General features: G+C 47.3%; 1 protein-coding gene across 1 annotated transcript; it reads left to right on the top strand.

The window, feature by feature from the left end:
* The first annotated feature begins 12,471 nt into the window (after positions 1 to 12,471).
* LOC136044116 (cytochrome P450 1B1) lies at positions 12,472 to 17,115 on the top strand. The gene is made up of 3 exons (XM_065729218.1): positions 12,472 to 12,894; positions 13,261 to 14,277; positions 15,272 to 17,115. Exons 1-3 carry the CDS (start codon positions 12,875 to 12,877, stop codon positions 15,882 to 15,884), a joined length of 1,650 nt encoding a protein of 549 aa, XP_065585290.1. The 5' UTR covers positions 12,472 to 12,874; the 3' UTR covers positions 15,885 to 17,115.
* Positions 17,116 to 19,167: the final 2,052 nt, after the last annotated feature.

Here is a 19,167-nt window from a genome sequence, read left to right as displayed (position 1 = left end):
TAGAGGGAGACAATCACTTCCCTCACCCTGCTGGTCACCCCTCTTTTGTTGCAGCCCAGGATTCTGCTGGACTTTTGGGCAGCAAGCACACACTACTGGCTCATGTCTAGCTTCTCATCCATCAGGACCATCAAGTCCTTCTCCATAGAGCTGCTCAACACAACTGTGTTCAACTGATAGGCTTCTTAGTGATTGTGAAAGGGTATGCAACTACTTCAGAAAAAATGTTACTTGCATTATTATCGCTATGATCTACATTTATGCAAATACCTCTACATCCCCAAGTGATCTGTTTCATATGCTGTCTGGAATTTAGAGTTATGCAGCTACTTACACTTAGACTGCTTCTTCATGGTTCAGCACAACTGATCGACAGAAATAATTTTAGATTATGTACTGTTTTGCTGTGTAATCTGGACAGCTGCATGAATCTTGAATCAAGAACAATGGATAGACCACTCAAAATCCATCCCATAATACATAAGAAGTAGGCTGTAGTGCAGGACAGGCCAAGGAAAGGTACATTAAAATCACACCAAACAACCCATATTAGAATGTCTGATGTGGGCCTTGTAAGCAGAATCCAGGTTCTTGTGTGCTGAAATAATTATTTCAGCCAATCTTAGTGGAACAGCAAGGATTATACACCAGGCAGGACAAGTACAGCTCAACCACTCCACAAGGAAATTATACTTAGACTTCAGATCAAAAATATCTTGGCAATTGAAAACCATTACAGTCTGTGTCCTTTCAGATCAGTACAGAGTGTTCTGAAGAAATCACCTATGTAGAGTTTATCCCTCCTTAGATTTATTCATACTGCTCTTACTGGTATCACATCTCCTTATATACTTGACATGAAGCACAAAAGCTTGGTCAGATCAAATTTGTCCTTCTGGATGACTGGGCAGCACCCTGCCACAGTGCTGTGAGCACCAATGGATCCTATAACTGCCTGTGCTGGGAGATAACCTGCCAGATGCATTCTGCACCACTTCTCTGGCTTCTGAGAAATAAGTGCTTAATAGAGAGCTGAAAGGTGAGGTTGTAGTTGTTAACATTCCCAGAAAGGAGAGCTGTTCCTGAAGTGGGCCACATTCGTGTTTATTCACTACCATAAAACAAGGTAAAGCCATGTAGATGCTGACCACAGCATGTGCATTTTTAAAATTTGCACATACTTCCAACTTGCAGCCTTTTAGAACTCTCATTTCTTGGCAGGAAGTTTTTCCTAGCGTTTCAATCTCAGTCAGGTAAGTTTTGACCATACATCCATTGCAGCTGGAAAAAAAATACCCCAGTCTTCATTGCTTTTTAAAACATCCACCTAAATTCTGAAGTCCTTACCAGCCTAAGCAAGACAAAGAGTTCACACTTCTTAAGCTTTGCTATAAATCTTGCTGCTCTATTCCTCCCTCCCCCAAAGTCTGACCATGTCTCTCAAGTACCATGCTAAAAATTGGACAGAGCTCCCCTGCAGGCCCTCAGAGCAGGCACATTACACTCATCTTGGGTATTATTCTGTTTCTTACCCACTGCAGACTGAAACCTGTCTTTTGCAGCTTCACCACCACTGCCTAGGCATGACACCAGCATGCCCAGGCTGTGTGCTCCCTGAAGAGCCAGCCCCTGCTCTGCTCTTCCATAAAAACAGTAGGTGCAGTGCAGGCAGCTCTGCCAGTTCAGGTAACAGCAACAGTATTGATACCACAGCAGGTTGTTACTGCTGCTGTGTGTTAAATGCATGCTGCTTCAGACTCTGCATTCAGGTTTGTAATCCTCAGCTTAAGGGCACAGCAGCTGGTTTGTTCCCCTGATCTATCGCTGTTTCCTGTCTGGGAGTTCAAAATCTTCAGTAGATGAAGGACACACCTCATGCTCCAGCAGTCACTGCTTCATGACATGGGCACTAGAAATGCTGAGTATTACACAGATATCATTAAACCTCTCTCAATTACAGAGCTTTCATCCAAAGATGTGTTACCTTCAGTGGGACTTTCTCATGCTGGGGGCCTGCTGCTTCATGTACCTGCCTCCCCACACTTCTCTTTTCACACTGTAAACCTGAATGACTTTATTAAAAGAATACTTCACATCTCTTGTCATGTGCTTGTTCACAGCCTGCACACTGGTGGGCTTTCTTGCTCAGGGGAGAGGTTGAGGCACAGAAGTATCCAAGTCCAGTTCAGCTTTTGCTCCAGGACACAGTTTATTATCTAAACATCAAATTCATAAAGAAACACGAAGAAAAACTATTCCCTCATCCAAAGCCAGCTGCAGGGGTTCCCAAGCTCTTCATGCCAGAAAAAGGGCACACATCTTAATCTAAACCCCTGCTGAAGCAAGTGACAAGCAGGCAGCCTGTAACCCTTTCCTAACTGTTTAACCCTGTCACAACGGAGTTTGCTGTTGTAAATGATGTCTCCCACAACTGGAACAGATGGGTCTTTCAGGTTTCTGAGCACACAGCACTTGAAAGGTTTGTTCTGTGCATCAGTACTTACAGCAGCATTATATTATTTTGCTCATTTTATTCAAAAATGAGTTCATGGAAAGGTGTATGTGATTCATTTGTTGTTTTTTTTTCTTTTTAATGGAAAATTTACTCGATCAGATCAAGTGCATACAAACATTTTAGCTTTGAGAAATATCCTGACCACAGGAAGACCAGCCAAGCATTTAGGATTTCCCAGGCTTTAAGAAGCTGACGTTAGATGGGAGTTTTTTACACTCCAAGCCAAAGTATCAAGACAAAGGGAGATGGATAACAATGAAGACATGCAAAATTGTCAGGTATTTTGGACGCTTAGAACAGAAAAACATGATGGGAAACAGCAAACTGTTAATGATAAAGTCAGTTCCTGTAAGGAGAAAATAAACAGAGGGATGGAAACAGGAAGCAAGAAATAGCAGAGTGGAGAGGAGAAATGCAAATGCAGTTACTTTCAAGACTGCTTCAGATAAATGCCTTTCACAAGCAGACTATGGCTGCCTGCTGTGGACTTTTGAAGAAAGGAAAGATGCCTTTGTTTTGTTTGACTCAAACAGGAGTAAGAGCTTTGTCTCTAGCACAGTCCCACAAATTTAGACATAATTTTCCTGAATGCTGTCTGCCCAATGTCAATCTTAACATGCAGGAGTACGGTAGAGCAGATCTCAGGCAGATCCACATATCCACTCCCAATTTCTTAGGGAAGATGAGGCACAGATAAGCTTAATCGTGCTTGCATCCAAAAACATAAAGTTGCTCCCTTAACAACAGGTCCATCTTGTCTTCTGCAATGTTAACAGATATTTTATTATTTCCTCATCTGTAAGAGTAACATTTGACTCTCTGCACTTTGTCCCTTTATTTCTGAAGGATGTGTGAATAGCAAAGTCTGCCCCACAAGGCCAAAACTGCTTCTCAGTCACAGTGCGTGAGAACTGGCATTGAGAATGACAAGGATTCTTTCCTTTCTCAAACCTTCAAAAGAAATGCCTGATTAATTCCTTTGGTGCAGTCTTTAACACTGGGTTAAGACACATACCTGAAATAAAACTACTCAGCTTTGAGACTTCAAGGCAAACTCTCTTGCCTGGCAGACTTCCCTTCTGCTTGAAGACTTAGCTAATTCAATGTGGAATCAGTGAAATGCAAATTCACATAATAAATATTACTAGTCTTTCTTTTTTATTACAGTAAATAAAAGTAATTAAAAAATAAAATTACAGCAAGCAAATCAGTGTGCAGGTTTGGGATTGCAACCCACATCTCCTTCCAGTCTTCTGCTACAGCTATGAGGCAGACCACTGCCTCCTCCTCTCCTGCAGGCAGGTGGACAGAAGATACTCTTTAAATTGTGGTGAGGGAGCCCAGATCAAGTGTAATCTCTTCAAGTAGTTTAGGGAGCTGAGACCTATGCATTCAATGGGGAGCCCTGCGACAGCATGGATCCTGGAGCCCTGATGGTGCTGCATCCCTGCACACTCAGCACTGCTGCAAAGCATTTCATCTGCAGACTCCTCTTCCTCCTGCTAGCTTCTCCCTGCCAGGCCACAGCATAAACACCCTATCTACCTTATTTTCCTAGTTTCCACAAAGCTTTCATGAGATCAGTTGCAGGAGCAGCCATGGGCAGACTGCAGCCTGGATACGTGCCCATATGTTCCTTGCCTGGAGTGGGCAAGAGTGGTGCTTGGCACAAAACTGAAATATAGGCCTGCACATAACTGGTAGATTAAGTAGAAACTAAATCAGGTTCTGTCACTTTAAAAGTTTCCTCCACCCTCCATCACCTCCATCCATCAGTTGCCTGCAGCATGTATATTGAGGAATCGCGTGCAAACGTTACCATAACCCAAGGCTTAACATAAACTATACTCTTTCAGGTCATTGGCAAATAACAGGTATATCCGGTTGTGCCTTTGTACTTGCCTGCACGCAAATTAAAAGCGCATGTAAAGTTACAATAATCAAAGTCAGTCAGGGGGAAGGGGAGGAGAGCAGGGGGATAATAACCGGGGGATCAGGTTATTTATCTTCACGGAGAAGCCACTGAGAGGAGCTGGCTTGCATGCCACTCACACCTAAAAAGAAAGATGGGAGCAAAGCTGGCTGCTGTCCAAAGCTACCCCAATAGCCCCAAGACATGCCAATTCCTGCTTTTGTTCTGTGTCTGGTGAAGTGCCCAGTGACCTCTGCTGCTGCTACCGTCCCTATGTGCTGTGCGGAACCTCACACTTCCACCCTGACATCCTGAGGGCATCTCAGTGGCAGAGAACGGTGAACAAAATGCCCCTTTAGCTTTCTTCTTTGGGAGACCTTTGCTCTCCCTCCTTTTCCTCTGAGTGCAGAGCTGCCACCTCTGTTTCCCAGCAGAGATGGTTCCCACAGCACCTGCCACTGAGGTGGCACGGGCTGCCCACTGCTCTCTTCCCAGCAGCAGCAGCAGCAGCAAGCCTGTCTGCTGCCATTCAGAGCCTGGGTGGGGGCTGCTAGGAAAAGAGAATTTATGGCAATTATTTTTTTTTTCTTTCTGTTTTTCTCCCTTGGCGTGCCATGAGATTAACAGACATTAACAAATGCCTCTTACCGGAGTGCTGTGACAAGATGAAACCTGCCCTGACTGGCACCTGCAGACAGTTTCCCTCGTGGTCTTTGATCTGCCATTGCTGAAGGTTAGAAGACCTGAATGGCTCAGAAACAGACACTTCTTCTGGGTTTGCTTCCAAATGCTAGGAGCGATCTGTTTGTGTCAAGAGTGCTTTCTCTCCCTGATGAATCTACCCAGAGGAAACCTTAATTACTATTGTTTGTCTTACAGGAGGAGTCAAATCTCTTGATCAAGCCTGCAACCACTACAGGGAATGCTGAAAAAATATCCTATGATCTATTTTCCATGAGTGACCACAGATACCACAAAGGGAGTTTCCCTGATCCCTTTGGTCTCACTCTGTCTTCTCTAAGACTTTCTTCAAATTAAAAAGCACGCAAATAAACAACTCACATTTCCCATACCCCAGGGAAAAGCATGAATAATTTTATAGGCTAGAATGTTACCCTCGTGCATCCCAGTCCTCAGAATTTGAGTCATTTCATTTACCACTAAAACGCAGTTACTGCTGGAGGCGAATACACCAAACCTTGCACAACAGAGCAAACAAAGCCAAGAGTACCCTACCACAGAAGGATGTGCAAAATTTCCTTAGCTGAGCACTCATGTCAATGAAAGTTCATTTCGGATTCACGCGTTTGCATCTGACAGGATACTTCAGCTGCACCCACTGTTTCTGGTGGAAAATCTGTTTGCAGCTTCTCCACAAATGCTACTGACCTGCGTGAGTGGAAGGGAGAAGGAGGGTGAACGTATTTCCTGGTGCATTTGAGCAAGGGTGACACTTTTCAAGGTATGACATTTACAGGCAACTCCTTGACTGACATGAAATTTCTTAGGTCCATGACATGAATTTTCTTTGGGAAATCCCAGTTCTTTATGATTAAAAGCTAGGGAAAGTCCTCATGATGCACATGCCACTGTGTCCCTATTTGGTTCTGCTGTGAGCTTGACAATCAGTCTGTGCCCAGCACAGTCTCCTCTCTCAGAAAACCTGAAAGGAGCAAACTTATGTAAAGGACATACGTTAAACACCAAAATCTTCCCAATACCAGAGTTCAATCACTTGAACAAGAAATTACCCCAGACCCTGAGGAGTTCATGCCTAATAGTGCAGACAAGTTTGGCACAACCACTTGAACATGCCAGTAAGAAGAATGGGATTTCCTGAAGTAAAAACTGAAGCATAAAGGGAGGTACATGCTGCCAGGCCCACAAACACCCTGAATGAGAATGGGTAGCCAAGCTCTGCCTTTTTTTCATGACAGTATGCCTTGGTAGTGTCAGAGGAGGGTCAGGTTAGACACCGGGAAAAGCTTCATCATTGAGATGGTGGTCAGGCACTAGAACAGGCTTCCCAGGGAAGTGGTCACGGCACCGAGCTTGCCAGTGCTCAAGAAGCACTGGGACAAAGCTCTCGGTCTGATTTTTGATGGTTCTGTGCAGAGCCAGGAGCTGGGCTAGATGATCCTTGTGGGTCCCTTCCAAATTGGGATACTATATGATTCTCTGAGTAATGGTCATAAACGGATTCCAAAAGAGAAAGCACACATATTTGCACGATGAATGCTTCATCATTTCCTGAAGTACCCTTAGATGTTTACAGCACAGTTCAACAACTCCCTTAATCAGTAAGACTGGAGGTATCATAACAGGGACAAAGTAATTGTCAGAACTGTGGGCAGCTCTTTTACCTGGAAAAGACCTGCAATCCCCCACTATACAACCAGATTTAATCTGTGAAGAAAGAAGAAACTTGCAATCAGCTTAAATTGATGTAGAGGCTGCAGCACTCATTATACATTGCCTAGTTTATTTTTAAGAGCTGCTTTGCTGTTAAGGGATCAATGGATGGTGCACACACAATTCAAACTGAAGAACCCAAACAATCAGTATTCTGTGATGGGAAATTCATTGTTTTTTTTAATCAATGGCTGGGACACATGTTAGGAAAACCCTCATCAAAGAGCTGTAAGATTCCTTCTTCCATCTGTGCTTCACCATCTTTTCTCTCTGTGCACAGTGTCCAGTTGCAGAGTTCCCTTAGCTGGAAACTCCAGGTCACCATTACATACAACTTTGTCCAACTGCTATCATCTGCTCTGAAATCTCCTGTCCCAGGAAAATCCATGTTTCACCCTGTAATTTTCAGAAATATTCAGTCTGAAAACAGCTGAAACCCTTACATATGAGAACAAGGGAAATAACAACATTAAAAACATAGTATGGCCTTTTCTTTGAAATGCTTAGTAGCCTCAAGCTTTAAAGCAGGGACTTGACACTTGTCCAGGTAATGTCTTTTCCCCCACATCTGCTTTTTATTCTTCCCTTGATAATTCACTCATTTGGACAAACTTCCAATCTCTGACAACGGGGAATGGCTTTAAACTGATGGAGAGAAGTTTTAGGTAAAATGTTAGGAAGAAATTATTTGTTTTGAAAGTAGTGAGGTCCTGGCACTGCTGTCCAGAGAAGCTGTGGATGCCCCATCCCTGGAAGCAGTGAAGGCCGGGTTGGATGGGGCCCTGGGCAGCAAGTGGGGGGGAAGCAGCCCACAGCTGGGGGATTCAACTGGGTGATATTTAAAGTTCCCTCCAAGCTAATCCATTCTATGAATCTCTATTTTGCACATCTGTCGTAGAACTCTCTGTAGAACACGGTAGAACATCACAAGGAGATCTTCAAAACCTTCACGCATTCTGATTTTGCTTCCACCTGTGAGTGAAGCAGACTTTGCCTCCCACTGCAGCCTGGGGATGTTTTGGGCTACCACCTGTCATTTCCCTAAGCGCACCAACGCACTGCCATTTGCTAAACTGGGAGGAACTCTTTAAGTCAATAAAGCAATTGCACTGCAAACTTCATAACGTAACTCCTAATACGACATCCAACGAAGTCCAGAAAACAAATGGAAAAGACAATATTACTGCTTGATAACATGTTAACAGTACTAATCCAACTGATGCTACTGGTTTTAAGCTCCAGAGTCAGACATCGTATCATACAGGCTACAAAGTTCCTATAGCTCAAGATAAAGCTGGGCCCCAGTAGCACAGCTCTGCACAAGTCAGAACCAGCATGGTAACGTGAAGCTGCTGGGTGCATGGGGAGTCCCTCGGCTGAAGAGGGACAGTGAACAGGCACAAATATTTGCCCGCACTATGTCTGAGGATAGATACAGTAACACCAATCTTGATCAGAGTCTAAACTAAGTGTTGCTGTTTCATCCATCTTTCTTTCAAGTGTTTCAGACCACTTCAGTAAGGTTTGTTTGTATGACATAAATACAATCACACACAAAAAGTGCCATGGATGAGGACCCAGCAGCATATAAATATGATTTTGTTCTTTTTCTTCACAGCATAGAACTGTTTGAAAAGGCTGCTCTGAGGGTAGCCACAAAGTGATCAGCTCCGTCAAGGAAAACAGTTCCATAAACAAGCCTGATGCTGGAATTAAGTATAACACTATGTCCTCATTTTCTGCAATTGTATTTGTGTGGAAGCTCTCCGCAATATATGCCTTTTTTTTGCAAGTAACACAGAAAACCCAAACAGATGGGAAGGCAACAAACCAGACTAGCACTGTGCTGAGCCCCAGAAATTACTGGGACGTTCCTTCCCATTCCTTGGCAGCTGTGGGAACTTGGCTTGCGGCTGGGAGTCCAACTTAGGCTTTACAATAGCCAAGGAGAGCTGAAAATGGGAGCTGGGAAGTCTGTGGGAATGCAGGGCAGAGTGAAAGTCCAAAGAAAGCTGCGAATTAATGAAGGTAAAGAATGTGATATGTAACCGCAAATACATATACTTCAGAAAGCACGCCAAAAATGCTTTAATTTAGGCCAAAGTAAGTATATGAATATCCCTGAATCATGGAGCCGCTGCTGGCTCCTGTGTGTGCCTGACACTGAGCAGCACTGAGGACACGGCTACCTGTATTTTGCCAGCATGTCATGCCTGGTATCATGGAAAAGCTGCCAAAACGAGGAACGGCAGCAACATGCATCAGAACAATCTCACTGCCTTCCACATCTTGGTAGCTCCATCTTAGGGCAGTCGTAACACTCAGCAATCCAGCGCCAACTCAATAGCCCTGAGCAAGTAGTTTAATCTCCATGGAATGGATCAGAAAGCACAGATGTCAGCTCTGGCTGCCCCAGGATGAAGTGCTGCTGCAGATCTGCTCCTGCATCAGAATCCACCTGAAGCACAGTGGTAGCTCCGCATTGTGCTGAGTGCTGTACAGACATCATTGGAGCAGAGTGCTCTAAACAAGGAAGCATACAAGGCGCTAGTTCTGATTGATATAACGGCAAACTTTACTACTTCCAACGGCGTTTGGAGGTTAGAATCAAGCTCAAGAGGTACCTAAGAATGCCTGGAAATTTTTAAGCAGTCTGAAACAATAGGATATTGCATTTAAGTTTCCAAGCACTCTGTGTTTTACAGTGACGCTACTTGTTTCTTCATCTTATAGAGTATTGTGCAACATTCAGGAACAGACAATCGGAAACAATATTTCCAAGGGATTGTTTAATGAAGAATGGGTTGGATCGCTCTATAAACTGTAAACAATTTGTACAAGCTCTGTACTGAAGCAATACCAAGATAAAACATTGCTAAACTGTTGTATAATCCGCCTTAAGAATTTATAAAATGAAGAGTGAGCACCCAGGTATGGGAAAAAGCCAAAGGAACCCGGGGCAGGTGGGTTCTCCATGGCAAGCTGCAAAAGCAAGAGGTAAGAAGTAAGAGAATGAGACAATGACAAGTCCTTGACAAATTCCAGTTGCTGCTCCTGAGGATTTATGCACATCGGATCGTAGCTGACCTTGCCAGTACCCAAAAAAGCAGCCAATGGCTGTCACAGAAGAAAAACTGAGAAGTGAGTCTGCAAACCCTTATTTAGGTACATAGCTTTTAAACATGCAAAAAACCTGTTAAGAGGGTTTCTTGAAACAGGGAGGACTGTGGCAGAGAGCTAAGAATTTCCTCTCAAAAGACAAATGAAGATTCTCCAGATTTCGCATTTCCTCTCCCTTTACTAAACTTTCATCTCCAGAACAAGGCCTTCGTCTGCCTTCAAAAAACACCTCCAGTCAGAGCTGCAGAGGTACTGATGTCCCCACAGATTCTGCCAGCCCCTGCATTCAGCATTCCTGTCAAATCAATCAGGATTTTTAACAGATTAAGCCCAAATTCCTTTCCCATAATCCCAAACCCACCCACCCCTTCAACTCCTTTCCTCTTCCATACCTTACATGACGTACGGGCTTAGAAATAATTCACTTTGGGAAGTGTACATTTTCAGTGATTCAGTGTCGGATCCTGAACAAAACGAACTTAACCTCAGAAAACTCAGGCCGTCTTTGTTAGGACCCATATCAGAATTAAGTCCTCAGAACTTGGAGAAGAGAAGCATGTGTTATCTTAGTGCAATTCTTAATTTCCATGCTTCTAAAACACAAGAAAAGCAGTAAGAGTGAACAAAGTGGTAGGCAGGAGAGCGATTTGTGAAATATAACTGAGACCAAGGGCCCAATCATCCCCTGCTTACTTTTTTGCACTGCTCTAATACACAGGTGTGATATTTTATTCAAGCTGTGCTTGACTATTCAAGGAACTAATCAAGGTCATATAGAATAAGAGCCTGGAAAAGTGGGTGAGCATTTATTTCATAGTCATCCTAATGCTCTGTCTGAAATGGGATAGTAGCCTGAGTCTACAAACACTCTGTTAGCACAGCACAGGGACACCAGGGTACTACCATGACAGAATATTTACATGGCAGCTGGCATACAATCTCTTCTGCTTGCTCCAGAGTAAATAGCAATCTCTAACTGTGAGAGCAATACATCTAGTTTGAGTGCTGCCTCCAAGAAGGGATTTGGGGACTTTCTACAAAAAGCTGTAATGCTTGACTTTTAGGTAACTGACTCTCACAGTTACCAGGAAAAGGCAAGTCTGCCTGCCGGCAATGGCAAATGCCCAACACTATAATCCAGAACCCTGGTAACTGCTCCAAGCTAAGTCCTTACTGCATGCTGCAGCACCCAGAGCAGCCTGCAGGGAGAAGCCCTGTGTTCTCTGACATGCGACTGATGAAGGCAGGAGGGGTGGCTGTCAGGGTGGGACAGGCCATTTTGCCACTGCTGAGCAGTTACACCGTGGGAAATCAGTTTTCAATCATATGGAGCTGGGGGGAAATGGGAGATCAAAGCCTGAGGTCTCTCTCCAAGCTCATCCCACCCTAGTGCTGTAGGAACAGAGCTGTTTGCAGCTGATTTTTGAAGATGGACCACACGTGGGGCTGGCTTGTGTCATCCTTCAGTTCATCCAGAGATGGGGCTGGGAGGAAGGAAGTTGGCTTCTTCTGGCTGGGAAAACGTTCTGACACCCCTGTCAGTGCCCCTTGGCAGGGGCAGGAAGAACCACGACGCACACTGAGGCTCACAGACAGGAGTTTGGAGACGTGCAGAGAGATGTGGCTGATGCTGGTTTGCGTAGTAGTATTACTGCCCTGGAGCCTGAGACAGTGACAGCAGAAAGGGTTGCATTTAGCGAAGTCAGAAGCAGCAGAACCCCAGCCAGGTTGGGATCTCTCTCTGGGCTGACTCCCAGCAGCTAATTTTGTCTAATCCTTAAATGCTACCAAAGACCCTTTTTTCCTTCTCACGACGTGACTGTATAACATCTGAAAAAGTTTTAGTTTAGTACAACGACAAATCGAAGCCTTTCTGACCTCCTGGGGAAGGGTTTTCTTTACACAGGGGCGGGTGGGAACGCGGCCCAGGTTCTCCTCTGGGACTCCGGGAGCCCGGCGGGGCTCGGAGCGCGGCGGCATCCTCCCGAAGCGGCTATCAGAGCAAGAAAGCGCCGAGACAGGGAGGGAAAGGAGGGCGAGCAGCGGGGGAGAGGCCGGAGGGCAGCGGGGCCGCCCGGGTGCGGACCGCCCGGCGCTTCCCCGCCGCCTTCCCCCCGAGCCGGTGTCAGGTATTGCGAGGAGGGGTAGGGGCCCGGGGAGGAGATGGCTGGAGGCTTTCCAGCCCCGGCTCACGCAATGCAAACTCCGCACGCAACGGGGAGGCGACAGGCGGAGGAGGGGAAGCTCTCCAGCTCCCTCAGCCCCCAAGATGCAGCCGAGACGTTGCCTCCTGACACAGGGGGCGGCGAGCCCGCCCGCCACCCCGCTTCCCTCCCTGAGGCTCCGACGCCAAAACTTTGAGCCCGGGCCATAAAAGCATCCGCGGCTCAGCCGCTCCGCTTGGCGAGGCCCCAAGGGCAGCCGGCAAATAGCGGCGACCCCTCGAGCCAGGGGAAGGGCCGGGCAGCGGCGATTTGTCAGCGGGCTGTCTGCGGCACGCCCGCACCGCGCCGCGCACCGCGGATGCCGCGGGTTTAAAGGCGCGAGCGGTGATGCCAGGAGCCCGGGCGCGGCCGCTGCCGCTCCGGCTCAGCCTCGGTCGCCCCGTCACCGCCTAAGCCGCCCGCACCCACCGTGGCCCCGGCCCGCGGGCGGCAGCGCCGGGCAGGTGGTCGCGGGCGGGGCGAGCTCCGAAAGCTCGAAGCTCGAAGTTGACAGCGGCTCCATGCTGGGAGCGAGTACCGCCGGCGTCTGCCCGCGCGCGACCCGCCGAGCTGCGGGTGACAGGAGCCGGCGCTTCTGATGAGTTTCCCGGAGCCCGGGATCTGAAGGCCGACGCCGCCGAGCTCCCCGCCCGGGGCCGCCCGCCACAGCCACCGCCGCCCGGCTCCGCTCCATCCTCCGCGAGAGCTCCGATGGAAGCCGCGTGCAACAGGTCAGTTCGCGGGACCGCCGCTGGGTTCCCTCCCCTTTCCCCTCGCTCCCTCAGGCCGGGCGGCAGCAATCGGCAGCGGCGGTGCCGACAGCCGCTCCGGGAGCGCGGGCATCCCGCCGCTCCGCCCGGGGAGCGATGCGCGGCACCGGGACGAGGCCGGCTGATGGCGAGAGCATCCCTCTCGCCTCCTCCTGCGCCTTCCCCAGCCAGATCCGCCGCTGCGAACCTGCCCCGCCGGGGGAGGCAGAGCGGCGTCCCAGCCGCTAAGCGTGGCTACCGTCCCTTCTCATCGGTTCGCGCACGGGAGCGGGGCGGGCGCCGTGTGCCCTCGCCCGCCGACCGTCCCCTTTTTCCCTTTCCTCGCAGCATGGCCCTCGAGAGGCTCGGGGAAGCCCTGCGCAGCACCCCGCCCCTGCAGAGCTCCCTGCTGCTCCTGCTGTGCCTGCTCGCCGCCGTGCACCTGGGCAAGCTCCTCCTGCAGCGGCGGCGTCGGCGGCGGCAGGGCCAGCGCCGGGCTCCGCCGGGCCCGTTCCCGTGGCCGCTGATCGGGAACGCGGCGCAGCTGGGCAGCGCCCCGCACCTCTCCTTCGCGCGCCTGGCCAGCACGTACGGCGCCGTGTTCCAGCTGCGCCTGGGGCGCTGGCCCGTGGTGGTGCTGAACGGGGAGAGCGCGATCCGCCAGGCGCTCGTCCGCCAGGGGGCCGCCTTCGCCGGCCGGCCGGCCTTCCCCTCGTTCCGCCTGGTGTCGGGCGGGCGCAGCCTGGCCTTCGGCGGCTACTCGGAGCTCTGGAAGCTGCACCGCCGCGCGGCGCACGCCACGGTGCGCGCCTTCTCCACCGGCAGCCCGGCCACGCGCCGCCTGCTGGAGCGGCACCTGCTGGGCGAGGCGCGGGCGCTGGTGGCGCTGCTGGTGCGGGGCAGCGCGGGCGGCGCCTTCCTCGACCCGTCGCGCGTGCTGCTGGTGGCGGTGGCCAACGTGATGAGCGCGCTCTGCTTCGGCCGCCGCTACAGCCACGGCGACGGCGAGTTCCTGCGCCTGGTGGGCCGCAACGAGCAGTTCGGCCGCGCCGTGGGCGCCGGCAGCCTGGTGGACGCGCTGCCCTGGCTGCGCCGCTTCCCCAGCCCCGTGCGCGCCGCCTACCGCGCCTTCCGCGACCTCAACCGCGACTTCTACGGCTTCGTCCGCGGTAAGTTCCTGCAGCACCAGCGCAGCCTGCGCCCCGGGGCGGCCCCCCGAGACATGATGGACGCCTTCATCCGCCTGCAGCGCGAGCAGCCGCGGCTGCAGCTCGAGCACGTGCCCGCCACCGTCACCGACATCTTCGGCGCCAGCCAGGACACGCTCTCCACGGCGCTGCTCTGGCTCCTCATCTTCCTCATCAGGTGGGTGCTCCGCTCCGCCCCTGCAGCGGCCGCGGGCGAGAGGGGCCGCTCAGTTAACGCGGAGACTCCGGGAAGGCCGCCAGAAAGTAAAGAAAGAAAGGAAACCCGCTGTGGGAACCTTGCGTAAGGCGCGGCTGGCAAAAAGGCAGGGGAGTAGAACCCGAAAGTAACGGATTTTAGCAGGTCAAGATCAAGGAGATCATAGGAACGGGATAACAACTGCTTAGGCGAGATAAAGAGTTCGTGCACTGGGTTACAAGCCCGCTATTATGCTGCTGTGCCTGTAACGTGCGCCCGCACCGCCGTTGCATGACCCGGGGAAAGCTCCTCAGAAGCGCCCAGGCACAGCTAATAGAAAACGCGCTCATATTTGGATCGTGTTTGCTTAATGCACAGTGGTCTTAAAATAAGACGGTGGTCTTAAAATACACTGTAAAGAAAGCATTTTGATAGCAATTGTAGAAGCGCGCACAGCCCGAGTGGGACGTTCATAAAGCTGTCCTGACGGGTATGAGCAGGGAAGGCTCCGTTTAGAAACACGCAGGCTTCCCTCTGCACACACTATACCCATTGGTAAACTCCCTGCTGGCTCAAAGAAGTCACATACAGGATGGGGAGTTCTCATTCTGAGAGAAAGCCCAAGATTGAGGACAGGGGTAATCTTTGCTATGGAGCAGATTTTCAGAATTGGGTCAGAACATAAAGTTTCAGAACATGATGTTAATTTCACTTTTTACATTTAAAATTGATTGTGTGTGTCATTAAGGGGAAAACTGAGCAAAACTAAATGACACAATTGCATAGAAAGCCTGAATCCCTCTCTCTGTTTTCCACTAAATCTACATGTTCCTGCAGTGCACTGAAGCTGTGCTCAAAGTGCCTAATTTAGAGGAGGGGGGAGGTTCTGTGAGAAGCATTTACAGCATACGTCATTAAAAAAAAACGAATCTTTTGAAAGCATTATGTATGTACACATGCTTACTTTAAATGACAGGTATCCAGAAGTGCAGGCTAAAATGCAAGAAGAGGTGGATAGGATTGTTGGGAGAGACCGCCTGCCCTGTGCTGAAGATCAGCCTCACTTGCCCTACATCATGGCTTTCCTGTACGAATCCATGCGTTTCAGCAGCTTCGTGCCCGTTACCATCCCACATGCCACCACGACCAACACCTTCATCATGGGCTACCTCATTCCCAAGGACACTGTGATATTTGTTAATCAGTGGTCAGTGAATCACGATCCAGCAAAATGGTCCAACCCAGAGGATTTTGATCCATCAAGATTCCTGGATGAGAACGGCTTCATCAATAAAGATCTCACTAGCAGTGTGATGATTTTCTCAATGGGGAAACGGCGCTGTATTGGAGAGGAATTATCCAAAGTGCAGCTGTTTCTCTTTACCTCCATTCTCGTGCATCAGTGCCATTTCACTGCTAATCCAAATGAGGATCCCAAAATGGACTATACTTACGGGTTGACCATCAAACCCAAGCCCTTTACTTTGAATGTCACACTCAGAGATACTATGGATTTGCTCGATAAGGCTGTCCAAAGACTGCAGGCAGAGAAAACAGCCAACGAAAACCAACCATCGGCAAACACCTAAGCACCAAGCCTTGCATTGAAAGATGCTCTTTTCTTTTTAGAATTAAATAAGTTATAGTTGCTTTTGCTGATATTTTTGGAAAACAGCCAGCATTGCAAGGTACAAGAACAGGAAGGAAAACCTCACAAGTCGTAATTCAGTCCTCTTTAATTCTAGAGGGAGAGCCAGGGGAATGATTTAATGTACTAAATGATAAAACATATGCAGTTTGAAAGTAAGCCTTTCATTTTCTTGTATGTTCACAACGTTGCCATTGTAAAGCACACTTCATCTACTGACTGGTTGGAGCATCTCTGGAAATTGTGGGCGCAATCCTTTCCACGTCTCCATGCACTCTGCCTTAACTCTAAGCTTGCCTTCAGTGACTCCACATCCCAAAGTAAAATCCCTTATTAAAAACAAAACAGAACACAAAAGCCAGACAACCAACCAAACATGCTTGGAACATTGTAGCTTCTCTCTGAATTCACCCTACTGGAACCTGCCATAAGCGTATGGCAAGTCCCGTGCCGTGACTGCTGGGATGCACATTATTGCCTTGATAATAAATGTTTAAATGATTTTTGGTAAAATGCCAATGTAAAGTCTTGCCTTTAGCTTTCTGAAGTGTTTACATAAATGGCTAAAGAAGACTTGCTTAAGAGCACAACATTTTAAAATACCATTCGTATTTTATATGAGAATGAACAGAATGTCCTAATACAGTAACTTTTCATTAAGGTTTGAAAAGAAAGATCAGATTTGATATGTCATCAAATGGTAAGTGTGATGTAATCCATGTGCTAATATATTCACTAGCACGAATAGCAGATACTTGAATTAGAAAGCTCTTGTAAAGGAAAAGCTGAACTTTGTGTCTCTAGCAAAGAGATAATGACCTGTTCTTCAGCACATGGGCAAGTCTGTTACAGATTGACATGTGCCAAGGTATGTGGAAATAAGAGTTTGCAGTTCTGTATTGAAACTCTCACACCACAAGCCTCGAGTAATGCATACAGCACATACGGCCTGGCTCACTGGTCCATCTGTTAGCTTGAGTTTAATGGGATTATCCTAAATTAACTATATACTTTTGGCATGATTTGCTCAGAACAAAGTCTCACAAGGAAAGCTAAATTTTGCATCCTGATTAACTGAGCAAACTTCACTGAGCACAAAAATAAAAATAAAAAATAAAAGCCCCCCAAAAACCTTCCAGCTTTTTCTGTGAGGCAAAGGACATCAAGGTAAGAAAAAAAACAAAAATTGTATTACTATTTTGAAGTAAAACACACCCATGAAACTTTACAACCTTAAAATTTTGGCTTATGTTTGTGCATACAAAGCAGCACTTATTTCTCTAAAGAACAAACACAAATGTCTGATTTTGAGAAGTGTTGAATATTTCCTAGGAGATACAGATCACCTTCAGTTACATACAAGATCTACCAGAAGTGAGAGCATTTCAGAAGACTTCCTGTGATCAAGTCTAGGACAAAACAAGGTATTAGTAGACCTAAAAAAATAAGGGCTAAAATGTTAAGCAGCTCTGGTGAGACCCAAGAAAGTACAGATGTGCATCTCGTAGATGGCCAGTCCTCATCCTCTTGGCAACAGCAACAGTACTCATGCTGACATAGGTAAGAGCTGGCTTAGTGGCACCATCCTGGTGTTTGCAAGTAGAAACTTCACTACTGATTTTAATAACCTGATCCAAGTCTAGAAGTACTGCTCCATAACCCCACATAGTACCGATACACCTGTTAAAAATCTCTGATTTCAAATGGCATTGGTCCTCTTTATTCAAAGATAAAAAATATTTCTTTTCCATGCAAACGGAGTAACCTCAGGCGATTTTCTGAGTTATAAGTCTGTGATATCCCAGAACTTAGCCTATACCTGTGAAAAGCTTTATATGATATTCAGCATTTTCATATGGAGATCTACATTAGATCAATTTGTAGCAAGACAGTTTTCTTAGTACCTTTGTGAGTATCATTATTAAAAAAAAAAAGTATAGAGGATATAACCTACAACTAAATAGTTAGTCTAACTCAAAGATCACTAATTATTATTTTAATTAAAAAAAAGCTTTTGCAATTTTGTACTCTTCCAAAAGCTTTAACTATGCATTGGCTACTAATGCAGCTTCCATTCACACTGCTCTTGTTTGTTGGGGTCACAAATCATATAGTTGTTGGTCAATCAGTGCCTCATTTAACCTGTGAAGTTACTCAAACTTAGTAGCACCCAATTAGAATGTATTACAATTGTTCAGTGAGCTAAGTTTTATGGCCATTCTGAGAAGAATCATTGCGTTACCAAAATATTAAATAAAATTATTCTTGTACTGACTTCACTTTGTGACTTTCTTGTTACTGATTTGGGGAGCATTACAATTTTAGACAATTTCTGTTCATATATTTTTCACTCTCTTCCTCACTCTAAGTCTTAAGCTTTTTCTGTATCTTGCACTTAAATCTTCTCAGGCTTCCCTGCTCATTTGTACTTCAGTATCTGCATTAAGTTTCCTTATACACCTTGCTAATAACATTCCCTGCTGCTCTTCTCAGCATCTTTTGCTTTCTTCTCATACCTGCCAATCTCCTATGTTATTTTCCTCCCTCTGGTATTTCAGTTTTACATCTGCCTCCTTTCAAGCCCACAAACTGTTTTTTCCTTCTTCCTTCCCCCCTGTCTGCACCTAGTGCTGGCATCTACACACCCCCTATGTTGGGTCCCCACCAGTGCACCTGGGGCCAATTTATGCTGTTTTGGCCTTAGCATAGCCAGGAACACCAGGAAGGAAATGTCAGAGCCAAACAAACCTTCACACTTCCCCTGTGTAACCTGCCACAGAGTCAAGACTGTCCTGTGGTGAGGAGTGGCCTGCACTATGTGTGTAAAACACTTCCTCACAATGCAGTCTTCCCCTTCACCATCTCCTCCATAAGGCTGCTTATCTCAAAACAGATGTTCATATCTTTCTTTCCAAAAGCTGGGAGGGGAAGAAGGTAGGGTATGTTGAAGAAGACTTAAAAACACCCTCTAGAAGTAGCTATGAACCCGTGGAGTAGATTCCATGTGCAAAAACACCTCATGCAGTGGATGCATGGCTTGGACAGACCAGTGGGACACAACATAAATGCAGCACAAATGCTCTCCCTGGGGAGAGAACCAAGGGCAGCACCCTATGGTCAGGAGATGTTTCTACATTGTCCCTGCGAGGTCATTTGTCCTCTAGACAAGGTCACATCTAACATCAAATCACAAACATCTCATGTGATTTTGTGTTTGCACCATC

Source organism: Cyrtonyx montezumae, unplaced genomic scaffold, assembly GCF_038088225.1.
Source record: "Cyrtonyx montezumae isolate F1298 unplaced genomic scaffold, pur_monq_1.0 scaffold_0, whole genome shotgun sequence".
NCBI classification, from domain to species: Eukaryota; Metazoa; Chordata; class Aves; order Galliformes; family Odontophoridae; genus Cyrtonyx; species Cyrtonyx montezumae.
The sequence above is the reverse complement of the archived record's forward strand: the minus strand, read 5'-3'. Positions and strand labels throughout refer to the sequence as shown.

Bases quoted from the DNA above. Each gene is read 5' to 3' on its own strand.
- LOC136044116 (XM_065729218.1), top strand. From the start codon at position 12,875: ATGGAAGCCGCGTGCAACAG. The intron at 12,895-13,260 runs GTCAGTTCGCGG...CTTTCCTCGCAG, and splicing joins ATGGAAGCCGCGTGCAACAG to CATGGCCCTCGAGAGGCTCG. The intron at 14,278-15,271 runs GTGGGTGCTCCG...TTTAAATGACAG, and splicing joins CTCCTCATCTTCCTCATCAG to GTATCCAGAAGTGCAGGCTA.